This window comes from Eschrichtius robustus, chromosome 3, assembly GCF_028021215.1.
Source record: "Eschrichtius robustus isolate mEscRob2 chromosome 3, mEscRob2.pri, whole genome shotgun sequence".
Lineage (NCBI taxonomy): Eukaryota > Metazoa > Chordata > Mammalia > Artiodactyla > Eschrichtiidae > Eschrichtius > Eschrichtius robustus.
The window spans coordinates 91,529,073-91,547,905 of record NC_090826.1 but is presented as its reverse complement, the minus strand read 5'-3'; the positions used below and the strand labels follow the sequence as shown (position 1 = coordinate 91,547,905).

At 36.2% G+C, this 18,833-nt stretch overlaps 1 protein-coding gene across 10 annotated transcripts in view; it reads right to left on the bottom strand.

The window, feature by feature from the left end:
* Positions 1–16,442, bottom strand: part of RNPC3 (RNA binding region (RNP1, RRM) containing 3) — a 70,893-nt gene extending 54,451 nt beyond the window's left edge. For 8 of the 10 annotated variants that reach the window (XR_011073553.1, XR_011073551.1, XR_011073556.1 and 5 more), the window contains exons 1-8: positions 15,939–16,440; positions 14,730–14,777; positions 10,517–10,635; positions 9,258–9,341; positions 8,733–8,844; positions 7,617–7,685; positions 4,612–4,754; positions 1,633–1,758 (exon numbers count right to left, since the gene is read on the bottom strand). Coding sequence is in view for 1 of the 10 variants with exons in the window: in XM_068540415.1 (XP_068396516.1) it covers positions 1,633–1,758; positions 4,612–4,754; positions 7,617–7,685; positions 8,733–8,844; positions 9,258–9,341; positions 10,517–10,635; positions 14,730–14,777; positions 15,939–16,130 (893 nt within the window). In the remaining 9 variants the exon portion in view is untranslated. Of the gene's footprint in view, positions 1–1,632; positions 1,759–4,611; positions 4,755–7,616; positions 7,686–8,732; positions 8,845–9,257; positions 9,342–10,516; positions 10,636–14,729; positions 14,778–15,938 lie in introns of all 10 variants that reach the window. The other 2 variants (XR_011073557.1, XR_011073558.1) reach the window with 2 other exon arrangements.
* Between the last annotated feature and the right edge of the window lie 2,391 nt (positions 16,443–18,833).

Genomic DNA, 18,833 nt, shown 5'->3' with positions numbered 1-18,833 from the left:
CTCAATTTATAAAGTTACTTACAAGTTCAAGGGAAATTTACCTTGTAGAAAAGCTGAATAAAATTAAAATTGCAATTAACGGCAATTTTCATCTGATTAAGATATTAAAATACATAGAATTCCATGGCAAAAAGGCAAGTAAAATTTCTGCCATAATTTCAAAGAAAATTTGTTAAGCAAAGTGTCAGATAATCAGTGAAAAAGGAAAAAAGGGACAATATATTTCAAACGAAATACACAGTAATAAGTACTATTTCATTGGCAATTTCTCTACTCTAACAGAAAGTTTAAGACATAGTCAGAAGTTAATTTATACCTAATAAAATTCTTTCGTACCCATAGCCCAGGCCATCACCCAACATCTACATAATTTTCCTGGAAAGTTTATTACAAGGTGACAAAGTCTGAAAGAAATTCTTAACTGTTTTTAATATCAATGGCATTACAATGGCTCCCTCAATGTATTCAAACACCATAACTTAACATTTAAGGCAGATATCTCCACATCCTTCTAGCTTTCCCCTTCATCATTTTTATTCCTATGCACCAAATTTTCCTACCTCTGGAAACTCACTTTTTCATTCACACTGGATATCTCTTCCCTGCCTAAGTTTTGCCTCTCATCCTTCAAGCCCAGCTCAAATGTCTCCTCCCTCTTAAAGTCTTTCCAGATTTCTTGACTGGCTGTGACCTCTCCTTCCTCACAACCCTTCATAGTTACATCTTCTTCTTATGTCATTTATTATAATTGCTAATGCAACAGTCATCTGCGCATATGACTTACTTACCCATAAGACTATTACCTCACTGTTTGAAAAGATACCACTGAGCTTTGGAAGAATGTTCCAAACCACATAATATTTAGCAGAGAACTTATCACATATTTGATAAATATTTAAAGGTGGGTCCTGTGTGCTAAGCCATGTGAACTTTTACCAGGTAGGGTACTTTGAAGTAAAATAATGTTTGATATCAGGTAGTGGAGTTAGGAGAAATTAACAAAATTTCATATAAACACACTGGTGATGGATGCCATTATCAAAACTGTGAATGCAGGAGGAGAAAGAGATAATGAAAGGAAAGTAAATGAATTTTGTTTTGGATAATATCTTAAGTGCCTACAAGACACTGAGTATGCAAATAGGAAGCTGGAAATGAAGACTTTAGATCTCAGGAGGTTAATTCTAGAGATGGAGATTTGGAATCTATTAGCTGCAACAGGTGAACTATAAAAAAATTAATGATATTAACAAGGAGTATAAATATATGAACAGAAAATGACAATGGACAGGAGTATATGGAATCCAGTATTTTAAAAAAAAAAAGCGAGTGAGTAAGAGAAAGTCACAAAAGAAAAAAGTAGGAAGGAAAAGAGGAAGAGAGGAAGTAAGATGAGAAATAAAAAAAGAGAATGTAAAATTAAGGGTGGACAATTTTGAAACCTGGGGTAGTCAATAGTATCAAATGCTGGTCAACTTTGAGAATTAAGGATACTTGTGAATTTGGCAAATAAGCAGTCACTGGTAATCCGGTGGACTGATGAAATAAAAGTCAGAGTGAGGAATGATTTGAGTTAAGGAATCAGACAAAGTACATACAGAACCCTTATCTTATAATCCAAAACAAAATTACCTGTGTGAAGCAGATGATGGTATATTCAACATATCCTTTATTTTTCTCTTTTTTCTCACATGGCGCTGCTTTATTGTTTTTGGTCTTTTGGGCTGAAGATTTGCTAGTTCCATTAGTTTGGTCATTCTACATTGGAGGAAAGAAAAGTAGAAAAGATTTCTTTGTGTAGAAGCATAGCTATTTACAACTCCTTTTGTTAAACAAATTTGTATTTGAGCTTATAAATTATAAAATGATTTGTACGGCATAAGTATAATTTCTAAGCCATCAAGTAAGATATAATCAATTTGACAAAAGCTCAAGTTACAAATCTCCTTGCTCAACTTTCATCTTAGTTTGAAGGAATTGGGAATTTACTTAATTGCAATCTGTCATTTTTAAAGATATGTTTTACTAAAAAAATTATTAGTTGCCCAAATGACTGAACTTCGATGCCAAAAAGTTAAACAAAATACACTAAATATAATCTATGTAACTTTATTGCTCTTTTCTTGACTAATATTCAAAAGACCTTACGAACACAGTAAAATTATTTTGATTCATATGCTAATTATTAAAGAGAACCTGGACTTAAGTACTTTTACTTAAAAATATTTTGTGCATAATTGTTGGAAAGCATATTATATAAACAAGATACTTAACTTGAGAACAGGGTTTTCAAATACTATACTCTGAAGTGGCTTAATCAATCAAGGGGTGACAATCGATACCTTATACATAGCTTATCTCCATTATGATTATGAATAATATTTAGAATAGATCTTGTTTAGGCTTTCTTGGATCTTCCACAGGATCAGATATAGTGCTTCCACAGAGCAAGTTCAAAAACCACTAGTCACAGCTCTACTTCCCCAGAGTTAAGTTTGTGAAATTTGAAAGCAAAACAAGCACAGTAAAATGTAGTGAAGAAGAATTTGGTTAAAATAAGTTTTAAACCTTTTTTCCTTAAGCGAGGAAAAATGAAAACGTATGTTATAAATTTTTAAAGCCTCTTAACAATCACGGTTTACCAAAAATTTTATGAATATATCCAGTTATACAAAATATATGTCTATATTCATAGATTGCTCACCCAAAGTATACTAAGGCTCTACACAGTGCAAGGCATATGTTAAGTAAGTAATCAATAGATATTTGCTGACAAATACATAGTGGCATATTTTATAATATTCCAGAAGATAACAGAGAAGCATGAAACCAGAGGTTAGTTCATGCAAAGGCTTTGTTCTCATGACTCAAGATGAATTAGCAGAATTCCTCACTACATCCCTAAATGGAAACCTAAATAAACAAAAACAAAAATGGTTTTAGCTAGCCTATTAAAGCATTTCTCATGACTATCATTATTTTTATAAAGAAAATAAAATTTACAGGTTAAGTAATTAGCCCATTGCAATGTTCTACATTCTTTATTGAGCAACAAGTTAGTCTATTAAGAACTGCCAGCCTTCCTTATTGTCTTTATTCAAGACAGATAGTCTATTCACTCCCATTTTAGTAGTTCCAACATAACTCCTTCCTTAGAAAGAGAATATATATGGAGCCACTACTCAAGTGGATGTTGCCTCAATAGTAGTCAAATTGCTGCTGATTACTTGTATATGTTGCTTAGATTCTCTGCTTGGATTTTGACTCCGGTCAACCACTCCTTCTGTATCTGGTTGCTTCTGTGCATATCTGCCTAAGATTCCCATCATTGGCCTACACAGGTCTTTTAGGCTAGGGGTTGACAAATTACAGCCAAAGGACCAAATCTAGTCAGTGTCTGTTTTTTTTAAATAAAAAGTTTTGTTGGAATATAGCAACATCCACTCATTTAGGTATCATCTATGGCTGCTTTCCACTACAACAGAACTCTTTGGCCCTATATAGAAAATGTTTAGCAATTCCTGTTTTAGGCTATGCTGTGGATTATATACCTGAACATTATTAACAATTTATTGCTCTTTGCCAGAATCTTTAAACAAAATATATATAGATCATCAAGAGCAACCAATAAAAGAATAATTCATTTGCAGTAATTTTTGTGAATGTTTTTGTATAAAACCCTATAGAATTGCTCTAGAAATTATTCTGAGGTGAATAAAGTCCAGGGGAATAAGCTGACAAAAACAGAAATACAACTTAATTTTGTTCTGTAAAGTCTCCACAAACACTGAATTAGTGAATAATGGATCACTGCCCCTAGGGCAGTGATGTTCCTGCAAGCACGTGCTCACATTTCATCAGTTGATCAATACATGCCTAGTTTTATGCGTGTTTCTGTTTAAGAACACCTTATTTAATATATATTGTTGATTCATTAACATTGAACTCAGAGTCAACAGTGCTATAACTCAGGCCTGAACAAAGTTTATTTAACACACAGCATTTTCTCCATAAAGCACATCACAACCTTCTTGATCTTGGAAACACTAGACAGCACTTCAACACTATGCTTGGAGACCATTTTAAACAGCAGAATCAACAACAAACAGCACAAAAATGTGCAAAACATGGTACAAATAGACAGTGAAAAAGACACTTGTTTACGGTATGAGAGCTGAAACAAAGGCAGAATGTCACCTTGTCTACCTCATCTAGGAATGTGCATGTCAAGAGACTCAAATTTTTCACCATTCTGCACATGCCCATGTCTTCAGAAGACCATAAAAGCACTGTAATTATTGACACTGAAGTCATAAATAAATTGTAACAAGTAGGCAAATTTGCAAATATAGAATCAACAAATAATGAGGATCAACTGTATACCATAATCATCAATCCAAAAAATTACTCATAATACAAAAATGTTCCCTTAGGTCTTGATGTCTAGTTTCAGGTCTTAATCTATAGCACGATGGGGAGCTGGGGATGGACAAATTCTAAAGACCCCGAATTATGAAGAAGTATATGCAAAACTTAAGAAGAGCAAGAGAATCTCTCCCCCATATTCTATGTTTCTTAGAATCTAAACAAATATTATTTGACATTGCAAACCTCTGACGGTCTTCATCATCACTGCTTTCATACTCTGATTCTTTACTAGATAATTCCTCATCCTCATCTGGCAAAGGAGGTTCCTCTGGTGGCTGAGGAGATGCAGGTGGAAGAGGAGCATGTAGTGGCATATAGTCTTCATACTAATTAAAAGAACAAAACAAAAATACTACGGTTATCTATGATGTTTAGAAAACCATTTCCATTCAGATACATGATTCTCACATCTCTCTACCTCATGATTTTCTTCTACACATTCAACATATATTGATGAAACACTTGTCTCAGCAGCCTTTAGCTGATCACAAAACTTGTTTCTTCTTCCTTGGCACTTAGCTGGACTAAATTTCCAAACCTCCTTTGCAGTTAGATTTCACCTGAAGTTTAGTCAATGAAATGTTAGCATAAAAAACTCCCACACATGTAATTCTCTCTTTCTTCTTGATCTGCAGCCTGCATGGTAATGTCCTCACCAACTTGGGAATGCACATAATGAAGATAACTTATCTTTTAAGTGACTCAGTAAAGGAGAACACCATTCTGCCCTACTTTTGGAATGAACTTGGCCTGAGCAAGAAATAACTTTTATTGTGTTAAATTACTAAGATTTGAGTTTTATTTGTTAATAGCAGCTAGCATAATCTTTGCAATGTGCCAGGAATTGAGGTGTTGGGGTTATAAAGAAAAATTATGCAGCTAATAGTATACACATTAGAAAAGCAACCAATACACAATACGAAAGCAAATTTTCTATTTAAATGTTAGCTCTCAAAATAATTTCTCATTGCTGTTATCTAAAAAAGTACTAAGGGTACATATATATAATGGAATATTACTCAGCCATAAAAAAGAACGATGTAATGCCATTTGCAGCAACATGGATGGACCCAGAGACTGTCATACTGAGTTAAAGTAAGTCAGAGAAAGATAAATATCATATGATATCACTTATAAGTGGAATCTAAAAAAATGGTAGAAATGAATTTATTTACAAAACAGAAAGAGTCACAGATGTAGAAAACAAATTTATGATCACCAACAGGGGGAAAGTGATAAATTGGGAGATTGGGATTGACATATACACACTACTGTAAATAAAATAGATAACTAATAAGAACCTACTGTATAGCACAGGAAACTCAATACTCTGTAATGGCCTATATGGGAAAAGAATCTAAAGAAGAGTGGATATACGCATATGCATAACTGATTCACTTTGCTGTATACACCTGAAACTAACACAACATTGTAAATCAACTATACTTCAATTAATAAAAAATAAATAAAAATAAAAAAGTACTAAGAGTACTATAGCAAAATATTGGGTTGGCCAAAAGGTTCGTTCGTTTTTTTCCATAAGATGGCTCTATTAGCGGTTAGTTGTCTTTAACTTCATTCGAAACAATTTTGTTAGATTGTATTGTGACAGCCTGTCATATCAACATGCATTAAAAAAAAACTTATCAAAACTGGTGAGTTTTTGTGTGGCCATTTTAATATCGATGGAAGAAAAAAGCAACATTTTCAGCATATTATGTTTTATTATTTCAAGAAAGGTAAAAACGCAACGGAAATGCAAAAAAAGATTTGCGCAATGTACGGAGAAGGTGCTGTGACTGATCAAACGTGTCAAAAGTGGTTTGCAAAGTTTTGCTGGATGATGCTCCACAGTCGGATAGACCAGTTGAAGTTGACAGCAATCAAATTGAGAAATTAATTGAGAACAATCAATGTCATAGCACGTGGGAAAGAGCCGACATACCCCAAATATCCAAATCGAGCACTGAAAATCATTTGCACCAGCTTGGTTATGTTAATCGCATTGATGTTTGGGTTCCACGGAAGTTCAGTGAAAAAAATCCTTCTTGATCATATCTCCGCATGCGATTCTCTACTTAAACGTAATGAAAATGTTCTGTTTTTAAAACAAATTGTGATGGGCAATGAAAAGTGGATACTGTACAATAATGTGGAACAAAAGAGATCATGGGGTAAGCAAAATGAACCACCACCAACCATACCAAAGGCCAGTCTTCATCCAAAGAAGGTGATGTATATATGGTGGGATTGGAAGGGAGTCCTCTATTATGAGCTCCTTCCAGAAAACCAAATGATTAATTCCAACAAGTACTGCTCCCAGTTAGACCAACTGAAAGCAGCACTTGACGAAAAGCACCCGAAATTAGCCAACAGAAGATACATAACCTTCCATCAGGATAACGCAAGACCACATGGTTCTTTGATGACCAGGCAAAAACTATTACAGCTTGGCTGGGAAGTTCTGATTCATCTGCCGTATTCACCAGACATTGCACCTTCGGATTTCCATTTATTTTGGTCTTTACAAAATTCTCTTAATGGAAAAAGTTTCAGTTCCCTGGAAGACTGTAAAAGGCATCTGGAACAAACAGTTCTTTGCTCAAAAAGATAAAAAGTTTTGGGAAGATGGAATTATGAAGTTGCCTGAAATATGGCAGAAGGTAGTGGAACAAAAGGGTAAATATACACTGTTCAATAAAGTTCTTGGTGAACATGAAAAATGTGTCTTTTACTTAAAAATTGAAGGCACTTTTTGGCCAAACCAATAATAACTAAAATTATTCAAGAGCAGACATAGCCTACCATTGAAATTATTGATAGATCTGCACAGTAAATTCTAATAAAAACTTATCAACCTTTTAATAAAACCAGAAAAATGGAAATTCTAGACAATTCAGTTTGTTAAATGTAACTATCCTATAGGATAGCACAACATCCTAGGTCAAAGGCCTGAACAACAACACTGGCAGAAATGATGGCCTCTATTACCAAAGCATCTCTTTAATGTTCTGGCTTTCTTCCACTTTCAATTCTCCACTGGACTATTATTACGTTAACTTTACACTTGTTCTTCATTTTCAATACAAATTAGAGGTCACTGGCATAACATTTGTAAAATTTAGCCTCAATAATTTCACCTCAGGAAGAGAAATTTTGAATCTTGAAAATTCTAAGAGCTTTCTTACCATGGGAGGCCTTGCAGTAATTGGTCCAAAAGGTGTGGGCAAATTCATTTTATTCATAAGATGAAGCACCTTAATAAAAGTGGTAAAACATTTAAAATAAAATAGAAAAAATGATGATTCAACTCATATCTGATATTTTATGTACTAAAAAACTTTGCAATAACGCTATTCATTACTTTAGTGCAAAGGAAGGACCACCTCTTGCCTTTATAATCCCAGGACAGGGCTAAACTAGTATATCTCAGGCACTGGTGTATCTCAGAAGATTAGCCTTCTTAAAATATTTGTCTATTCTACAAATACAATTATTCTCATAATTAAAAATGTCATGTTCTTACAACAGAAAAATTTACTGAACTGTTTTTTTTCCCTTGATTATTGTGAAATTATGAAACACAGAGAAGTACAACAAAGAAAATAAGTATCATCTATATTTTGTACTTAAAAGAATGTTTTATTGTCAGTGGTGTATGCTAAAGTAACAAAGAAACACCAGAAATTATATTTCCCAAATTAGCTTATGTTTATTAGTATTATTAATACTAAACATGTTAGTATTTTTAAGCTATAGTTTACAAAAGCCTTTACTTGAATGTAGTAATTTTTTATTACCTTTTGCAATGGACTGAATGTTTGTGTCCCCCTCCAAAATTCTTATGTTGAATCCTAACCCACAATGGGATGGTATTAGGACATAAGGCCTTTGGGAAGTAATTAGATCATAAGGGTAGAACCCCCATAAATGGGATTAGCGTCCCTTATAAAAAGCACGAGAGAGCTCTCTCACCCTCTTTCAGCTACATGAGGATACAAAGAGAAAACGGCCATCTGCAACCCAGAAGAGGGCCCTCACCAGAACCTAACCATGCTGGCACACTGATCTCCAACTTCTAGCCTCCAGACCGTAAAAATAATTTTTTATTATTTAAAAGCCACCCAAGCTATGATACTTAGTTATAGCAGCCCAAACTAAGACACCTTTAAAATACTGAAACATCACTGTCCCTATAGGAATCAGTCTAATACTATTATAAAAAAAAATTTGAGAATTAGCATGAAAACTAACATATAAGGTTGTACAAGTACTTACTTTGAGCAACATTTTATTCTACTTACCTGTACGTAGAACTTAGGCACACTTGCCAAAGCATTTACTATGTTTGCTAGAATCGTGCTTGAAGGTGGTGGGTACATATACTTGAGGCATGAATTTAGAGGAAAAGTCAGCCTAAAAAAAATATCTTAAAATGCTTATTGTGTTTTAATAAGTTTCATATCAATAACTCATTTTAGGTAACCTAATATACAAATTGCTCAAATGATTCAGTAAGAGTACTCTGTTCCTAACAGATCCAATTGATTACATTTAAAAAGAAACTTGCCTTCTGATTGCATTAGAGAAGAATACGGCATTTCTTATCAGAGAATATCTTACAACTTTGAACATTTTTATGGAACCAAATTCAGTGACAAACTCTTAGAGCTCAGTATGTTTAATCAACACATTAAAAATATGCACGATATATAATAAAATGTTCTTTAAAAAATTATCTTATTTGCAATACACACACATCCCACACACACACAACCTATCCAAAACAAAACCAAAAGAACAATGAAATACAAACAAAAAATGCTAACCCATGGTTTGGTGCAATTCCATTTTCTACGGTTAAACAATCAAGTTCTTTCTTTTCTTTATCATCTTCCACAGTATCATCAGACCTAAGAAATACAGAATCAAAGTTGATCTTACCTTTAGAAATAGAATGAAAAATTGCATACAAAAATGACATATTATCGGGCTTCCCTAGTGGCGCAGTGGTTGAGAATCTGCCTGCCAATGCGGGGGACACGGGTTCGAGCCCTGGTCTGGGAAGATCCCACATGTCGTGGAGCGACTGGGCCCATGAGCCACAATTACTGAGTCTGCGCGTCTGGAGCCTGTGCTCCGCAACAAGAGAGGCCGCGCTAATGAGAGGCCCGCGCACCGCGATGAAGAGTGGCCCCCACTTGCCACAACTAGAGAAAGCCCTCGCACAGAAACGAAGACCCAACACAGCCATAAATAAAATAAATAAATTAAAAAAAAAAAATGACATATTATCTTTTCAAACAGGGCGTTATGAAAACAGTTCCATAAGTAAAACTTTCAACTATTTCTTAAGTAAACACCAATGAAAAAGAGTATCTATTCCAGATATTATAGAAGGCATGGCACATTTTCATTTACTCTTCACAGCAACCCTATGAAGATGGTATGATAAATCTCACTGACACCCCCGCCTCACCAAAACTGAAATTCACATGGTATAAATCAGTGGCACACAAATTTCCTCAATGTACATCAACAAGGGTCTGTTAAAACGCAGACTGCTGGGGCCTATCCTCCTCCCCACCCCCAATACCCCAAATTTCTGATTCAGTAGGACTAGGTAAAGGCCTAAGAATCTTTCTTTCAGTCAAGATCTTAGACGATGCAGCTGGTACAGGGATTATACTTTGAGAACCACTGGTGTAAAGCAAATTTATAAAGGTTATATAACTACAAAGAATTACCACTGGGACCCAAATACCAGGCCATGCCTATTCATGACACCTTGCTATATCTAACACAAGGATTTTATACTAGTTACCTTCCCTCCACTTAAAGTTGAATGCTTTTCACCCTACTCTTTTCCCACTTCACATTGATTAATTCCTAATATTAAATCAATACTCAGGTTCCTAACGCACAATTAGAAATGAACAAATATATTGCTTTAATGTACTAGATTCAGTAGAGAGATATAACCATTTACTGTTTCAAATTATTTACTTGCTAGTCTGAAAACAATCCAAGAGCAATACAACGGATTAAAAAAAACACTTTTAAAATGTACGAAAACCTATCTACATACTTTTTCTTTTTTTCAGTGCTTGAAGAAGGACATGGTGAATGAACTTGATCTTGCTCTTTTGCAAATTCAACAACTAAAGTATGACCTAAAAGCTTCAGTTGATGAAGTCTTGTCAATGCCTTCAGTTGGAAAAGTAAAAAAAAAAATTAATAACTGTACCAAAATTATTTGTTAGAGACCATATATAAAATAATTTATACATGTTTTTTGTTAATGCTCTTAATATTTCCTTGGCTATTTCTTACCCACTTCTCATCTCAGGCAGCCAAGGCTTCATTACTTATTAAGCAACTGCTTCCAGTCACTTAGGAAAACTAAGATCTGGTTAAATCCAACGCTGCCTATACCCAGGCAGCTGAAAATGGTTAGAAAAACAAACATAATGAATTGGGCTAGTCTCACTTTAAATTCACAACCACAAATCTGAGGGTGACCCTTAAGGAAGCCACAGTCACTTATTATATTAGTTCATTTTTTTCTACCAATCTCTAAGACAATATTTTGTACCATTTCCTTCTTCCTCAACCTCACAATACTCCTGTCCCATTTTTTTAGCCTAGGATACTGTTTCCTACTTTGAGAAAAGTGAAGCAACAAGATGAGAACTTCAGATTTCCCACCATAACTTCCCATCTACCAGCTTCTGCATCCACATATTCTATCTTCTATCTGTTATCACATGTTAACAATCCATGTTTTTATTTAAATCTAGTTGTTTTACTTGTATACTAAATCCCAGCCTCTCTTCTGCTCTCTGGAACTGTACAGGGTGTGCTCCTACCTACATTGTTAATTTTCTGTCCTCTATTGGATCATTGACATCAGCATACAAACATAGTCTGATTTCTCCCATCCTAAAAAATATTTTTTCTTCATCTGTTGATCCAACTTATCACTCTCCCCCACCCGCCCCCACCCCCCACTCTGCTTTAAATTACTCTTGCAGTAAAACTCAAGAATTATCTATGCCCTCTATCTAAAATTCCTCTCTGCCCATCAGTCTCAAACTCACTCCAATCAGGTTCATGCCTTAATCAGTCCACTGACACTGCTTGTCATAAACAACAAATTCTGTACTGCCACACCAATGGTCAATTCTCAATCTTCATTTTACTGCATTTAACACAATCACTCCACTCTCTCCTTCATACATGTTCTTCACTTGGTGTCTAGACACTATAATTTCCTACAGGTTTCTTGCCAGCTCATTGGTTTCTACTCCTCAATCACTGTGGCTTATGCCGTCTCAAACTCTTAATGTTGTCATACTCCAGAGGTCTATTATTGGTCCTCTCTATCTAATCCAGCACCCTAATTTTAAAAACCATCTCTATGCTGATGATTTCCCAATTTATAATTTCAGCCCAAACCTCTGTCCTTAAATCCAGGAACATATATCCAAACTACTGGAAAGCTTCTCTTAATTTTAAATATTTTAAAATTAAGACTTCAGGAATTGAATCTTCTCTCCCTATCCCCCCTCAAATGTTCTCCATCTGGAACCTTCGGATGGTAACCCCCTTCTTTCATTTACTCATGTCAAAAATCTTGGAACCATCCTTAACACCTCTTTCCCACATTGCATATCCAAGCCACTGAGAAATCCTGTTTGCTTCTACCTACAAAATATATCCAGAATATGACTATTTCCTACCATTTCTACTGCTACCATCATGGTCAAAGCAACCATCATCTCTGGACTGAATTAACAGTATAACCTTTTAACAGATTTCCCTGTTTCTACTCTTCCCTGCCTTTCTACTCTCAACACAAAGTGATACTTTTAAATATAAGTCGAATTATGTTACTGCTTTGCTCACAATACTATAATGGCTCCCAATTTTACTCAGAGTAACATCTACGGTCCTTACAGTACCTACATGATATGGCCCTCTCTTAGTTCTCTGACCTCAAATTCAATATCTCCCCTCATTTTTTTTTGCTTTAGCCACAAGCTAGTGCATGCCAGCTATTCCTCTTACTGGAATGCACTTCCCCAAAATTCCCTTAGCTAACTTCCTTCACTTCCTTTAAAATGTTGCTCAAATATGACCATAACTACCTTAACTGTAGCTTAACCCTCCCAACCCAGCACTCCTGATCCTATTGTTCTTTTTTTATAGCATTTATCATTTTCTAAAATATTAAACTCATTAAGTTTATTATTTATGGTCTGTCTCCCCTTTGAGAATGTGAGCTCCGATGAGGGCATAAATCTGTGTTTTATTCATTGATATATCCCAAGACCTAAAGCAGCATCTAGCACATAGCAGGCACTCAATATTTTTTGAACAAATGGAACTTTAGGCCTTAACAGGGACTATAATTTTATTCTACCATCTTTATGCATCCTTATTTGACTCCATTATACAAAGCAAGTTTCTATATGTTTCAATAATTTTCAAGTCCTTAAATCAGCCTAGACCTCTTACTATCAGTGAGCCTTTGATTATCTGAAATACAGCTGAATTGCTTTAAGTTTCTTCCTCTCAAAATGTATGTCACACATTCTTTTCAAAGTTATGGCTTTTAATTTTTAATGTTAGACAATGACTGGTTCCATGCCCTCTCCTCCAAGTTAATCTTGACTCTAAAACAAGGTGGTTTTCATTACCATATTTTACTAAAAACTTTTTATGCTATATTTCAAAAGGCCTTTTCCGAAAAAAAAATTTTCCTATACTTTAATACATATAATGTGAAAGTCCTCTGTAATCCCATCCTTGGAGAAAGACATTTATTATTCAATTTGGTGTATAGCTCTGCTACATTTTGTTCTATGCATAAACTAACATACACAGTATTGATACTAGTTTTCCAAAATTCCAAGGTTACATATTATATAATGTTTTGCAACTTTATTCATGTACTCTATCTGGGCTACATTCCTTATTAATACATATTCATTTGAGCTCATTCTCTGAGGGTTGTAGTCCAGTGTATGGATATACTACAATTTAAAGTATCCTTTCCTCTTATTGATGAGAATTTGGGTTATTTCTATAGTTTCACAATAAAAATACTTTACTAATAGACTGTGTTCATTCTTCATCTTGTGTCATCACAGGATCTTATCTTCTTAAAACTCTCTTATCCTTGCATCCATGAGAATTTATTTTCTAGTTCTACTTCCTTTTTAACTTCTCCCTCCCAGTCTTCTTTGCCGGCTCTTCTCCCTTTGGGCAACCATATCCATTTACCTTCTTGAGGAAACTCCATTTTTAACCCTGCCTCAGCTCTAGTCCCGTATTTTTAATTGTTTTTAAAATATTTCCACAGAAGTAGCCCACAGACTCCTGCCCCTCATGTCAACTAATGTAATAACTCAGTCCAAAAATTTCCAAGTATTCCCTCTCTCTCAACCACTACATCTACAGGGATCACAAGACCAACAAACACAATCTCTACCAAATGTATATCTACTTTTTCCTTTGTCTTCTTACTGCCTTATTCAGATCCTTTCTCTTGCCTTAGCCATTATAACATTTCTCTTGTCTTCGCTTTCCATTTGGTCTTTCTAACTCTCATCTTTTTCGATATCCAATCCATTACATGAACTCTACCAGATATCTTTCACAGACCTGACCATACTACTGGTCAGCTCAAATATATCAAGTGCCTTAAGAATAACTACTAAACAAAATTCAATCCCTCCCTCCCTTCCACCCAAATTTAGACTCAACCTATCTTCCAAGTCCTATTTCAATTTCAAGCCTTAGTTTTTGCTCCACTTAGAACTTTCCTTGCCCCACAGCTTTATTTAGTGTTCTCTAAACCTGGAAGGTCCATCTCCCTTTGTTTTCTTCTCAAAATCTAACTAATCATTAAAGGTCTACCTCAAAGGTCACCTCCTTTGCAAATGATCCCCTAGGATTTTTTTTAATATATGTATTTTCCATTTAATGCTTAAAACATCTTGTCTTGCAACAGTTACAGAGATAGTTATCAATGTCTGCATCCTTTAGAACTTGTCATTTTTAATTACATATGAGATTACAATTCAATTTTAATTCATGTTCCAGTTAATCTACTAGTCTTATGTCCAAACATTGGGCAAAATCTGCCAAATGACAAACCAAATGTAGCCTATGGGGCAAACTCTGAAAATACAAACCCTTCTGCTTTTAAAAACTATAGTTTAACATTATGCTCCATTTTTGAACTAAAACTGGATAATAGAAAATTGTTAATAATAGAAAAGAAAAAGTCATACCTTTATAGCTGCTTTTTCATTAGGGAAAGTAGCAAAAGCTGTATGTTTCTGAAAAACAAGGTACAAATTATTTCAAATATAATTTCTCATAAGGAAGTCTGATATTTCACCAGCTGACAGTGATTTGACACATTAATAAAATCACAGAAAAGAACGGGAAATCCAGATCATTTAACTGATTACTAAATTCAGTACACTGCTTTTCAATCAGTTTAGGATCAGACTTCTTTGAGATGAAAGACTTTCTCATATAAAGGGGCACACACACACACACACACACACAGCGTGTTTTACATATATTTTCAAGTAGTTCGACAGTCCATAAGTTAAAAAACCCCTACTATACACAGAGGACCACCCTTAAACCATCCAAAAATATAAAATATCTTACATGTATAACGCATCTAAGATCTAAACTTTCCTCTATATAGCCAAATGCAAAGTTTAAATTGGTCTTTCTCCTAACTCAGTAATTCTCAACCCTGGCTGCATTATTAGAAACACCCGGGGAGACTTTAACCACTGATGTTTTGCCCCATCACAGACCATCTGGCAGAAACTTAACATCACCACTGCTATTTTAATGGAGAGAACTCATCTAAAACATCTTCAGGTATAAAGGAAAATAAAGTAATTGTGTACATCCCAGTGTTGGACTTGGAACAGTATTAAAATATTGCTCCCTGAAGGATTCCGTTGGAAATTTTTTATGAAGAACATCTTCGTCAAAAACTTAGTAGAAATCCTGTAACTAGTTTACTCAAGTTACCGACTACTGTAGCTTCTCCTCTATTTTGATGAATGTCTTAACGCTGGCTTATAAGTAAACCAAGATTTTTAAACAGTCCTTCGTTACATATTTCTGAGAGTACTCTTGAGCCTAAGAGAAATACCTCCAAATTCAGAGGAGTTTCGAGATTCCCAGGATGGGAAAATGGAACATAACTAAGCTTCTTTTTTCATTTTTTCTTCTTTGCCTTTCTCACTTGCCCTTTTCCGCAGCGCGGCGACTAACCTCGGCTCGAGCCAATTAAAACTTGACTTGGGACGCAAGATATTTTGATATGAAGGAGGAAAGACTGGGAAACCCCCACTACACAAGCGCATCTCCCTCACTCTTTTCTGTCTTCTTCCTTCTGTCAGAACTTCCCCTCCCCAGGTCAACAGCCAAGGGCCTTCCCCGGAGGCTCGGGACCGGCGCGCCCTTACCAGTCGCCCTTTATCGGACAGGACGCGCACGGACTGCGCTCCGAAATACTTCAGTAAGTCCTCTTTCTCCTCAGCGGTTAGCTCGGCTGGCAGGTGCCTCACTAGAAGGGTTCGGTCGCCCCGCGGCGGAGAAAGCGAAGCAGAGCTCTGGCAGCCTCTCGACATCGGCAGCGGCTGTTCTGGAGCCGCCATTTCTCACAGAGAAGCAGCAACAAGGAAGCCACTGAAGAAACTGCAGTGATCATAAAAAGCTGAGCTAAATGAGTGTTTTCCCACTTCGCGCTAAGGATTCTGGAAACAAGGAAGTAACGCGAGAGATGGTCGCCTTCTCGCGAGACCTGCACCACGGAAGGGTGCCAGCTCTTCGGAGACACGTTCCTCAGACTGAAGGGGAACGTTCCACAGTGATGGGAAAGGAAAATGATTCAAATTCCAGTAGTTGATGACGGCATTAAAAACAAAAATTCCCCCGAGAGAGGTGTAAGGATTTAAAAAAACTGTCAACGCGTAAGAGACTTCAGCCGCCTTTACGAAAGAGCAAGTAACCTCAAGGCCAGAAGGAGTCACTGCTGCGCATGTGCTAGCTGGGAGCGGGTCTGGGCGTGGCGCCAGGGAGGTCTGGAGTTGCGCTAGCCGGGTTTCTAATCCTGACAGATTGCAAAGTGCGTCTGATTGGCTGGCTTGGACTTGGTGTGGGAATACCGGGTCTGTGTCTACGCTCGGGATGATAATGCCTAAAGATTGAACATTCTTTCTTTGGCTCAGTAGCCTTCACGTAGGCAGGCGAACTCAGTTTTAAGGAACAAAAAGTTGAGACAGACACTTGTTTTCTTGAATCATCGGACACGTAGCAGCCGGATACGGTCAGGCCGTGGTTCCCTTTCACGGAATTAGCGGCCTCTAGGGAGAGATGCCCTAATATAAATCCCATCAACAACTCTAAGGTGTAGGTACTCCTCCCCATTTTACAATTGAGCACTCTGATGTACAATACAGGGAGGTGTAAGTCACACAGCTATTAAATGACCGAACTGGGATTTGACCCTGCTAGTGTGACTGGCCTTTATACTATTCTGCCCCCCTTCTGAATGGAGCGAGGCAGAGAAGTCTTCCTTATTCCATACAAAGAGGGCATTGAGGATTCTGGATAGAGGTATTATTTTAGGTGCAGCTACTACAGTCTGGAGGCCTAAGGTGCCTCTTAACTGTTCTTTTTATTTGCTACTTGATTATATGGTAACTGTATAGCAGTAAACAATATATCAAAGTTTGGCTCCCATGGAAAACGGGTTGGGGAACAAGGGAGGGACAGACATTAATAAAAACTAGAAAAACTATGGAGAACCCCTCCACAAAATGTCATGTATATAGAGCCAGACCATGAGGGCCCTGTGGGTTAGTTTGAAGTTTTGATTAACGGAAGAACAATTGGAAACTGACAGAGTTTTTAGTAGAGGTCTGTGTGTATGTGTATATGTATGTAATGATTAAATTTTAGATATGAAAATTTCTCTGGTTGCAGTGTGAAAAATGGAGTAGAAGCAGGAAGACCAGTTGGGCTCCTGCAGTAGCCCAGGCAAAAGACACTGCTAGAAATAGTTAAGTAACAGTAGACATGGAGAAAAGAAACAGGAATTGAGATGTATTTTGGAAGTAGAATTGATAGACTTGCAGATGAAGAAGAGTAATTAAGGATAAATTTTGAGGCTTTGGCTTGAGCCCCAACTGTCTACCATCTAGGTGGATGATGATGCCATTTACTGAGCATGAGAAGAGTTAACTAAAGTGTAGCTAGATTAGAGACTGTAGGGGAGGAAGGAACACATTAAAGTATCTATTCAGTATCCATGTTTCAAGTAAGCAGTTGGATGTGTAATTATGGCATTCTGGAGAAACATCAACACTAGATACATATGTAACATCAACACATATAATATTTATATCCAAGGTATAAGAGTGTAGGTAGAGAGAAAGGGGACCAGTATTGATCCATGGGGCATGCCAGTGTTGAGAAATTGAGAGGAGGAAGAACAAGGCAATACTTTTTCTCTTGGCACTTACATTCTAGTAATAAAGACAGACTAAAACATGTAGATAAGTAAGTAAATGACTTCCTTTTGGAGAGTAAATAAGTGCTTTGAGGGAAAAAAAACAGAAATAGACCCAGGGTAGAGGGATAAACTGATTGGAGAGGGCATGCTACTTTAAACACTCCTTTACAGGCTTTTCCCTGCATCTCTTATAATTATTATTATGTATGATTAGCATATAGTAGACATATATAAATATTCAGTGAATGAATGCATGAATGGATTAACTTTAATATTACCACTGCCACCTATGGTCAAGAATTGCTACATGGGTCATCAAGATAAATTTAGTGGTCTTTACTATAATTGAGATACCACAGCTCAGTGAAATAGGAACATGACAGAATTTTATTTTCTCTTAATTACTTTTAGTTGTACTCAATTAAATCCGCCTTATCCTTCCCTTGACAATAGCTCAGGCAGATTTCATAATGTCTTGGTCATTTTCAGTTACTAACAGTTCAAGTCGATTTGAAATGTCGACTTCAAACTCTAATAAGGTGACGCTTTTTACCCTCCCCTCATATAAGGCTTGACCTGAGGGATAGGAAGAAGATGTAATTTGCTTTCATCTCTGCCATGTTTAAGTGGAAGTGGGTGTGGTCTGCTTTGAGTTGCATTTTTCTCATTTCCTTTTCTTGGTATACCCCAGAGGTTCCCAAACTTTCTCAGCTCCTGGTGCCCTTATTGTCTCAGTAATTTTTTTCACAGCATCCCTAGGTGCCACCTTGTTTCCTGTTACCCCTTGATTTTTAAGAGGCACTGCCACCTGGGCTGACTCCGTAAGGTTCAGCAATTATTCCAT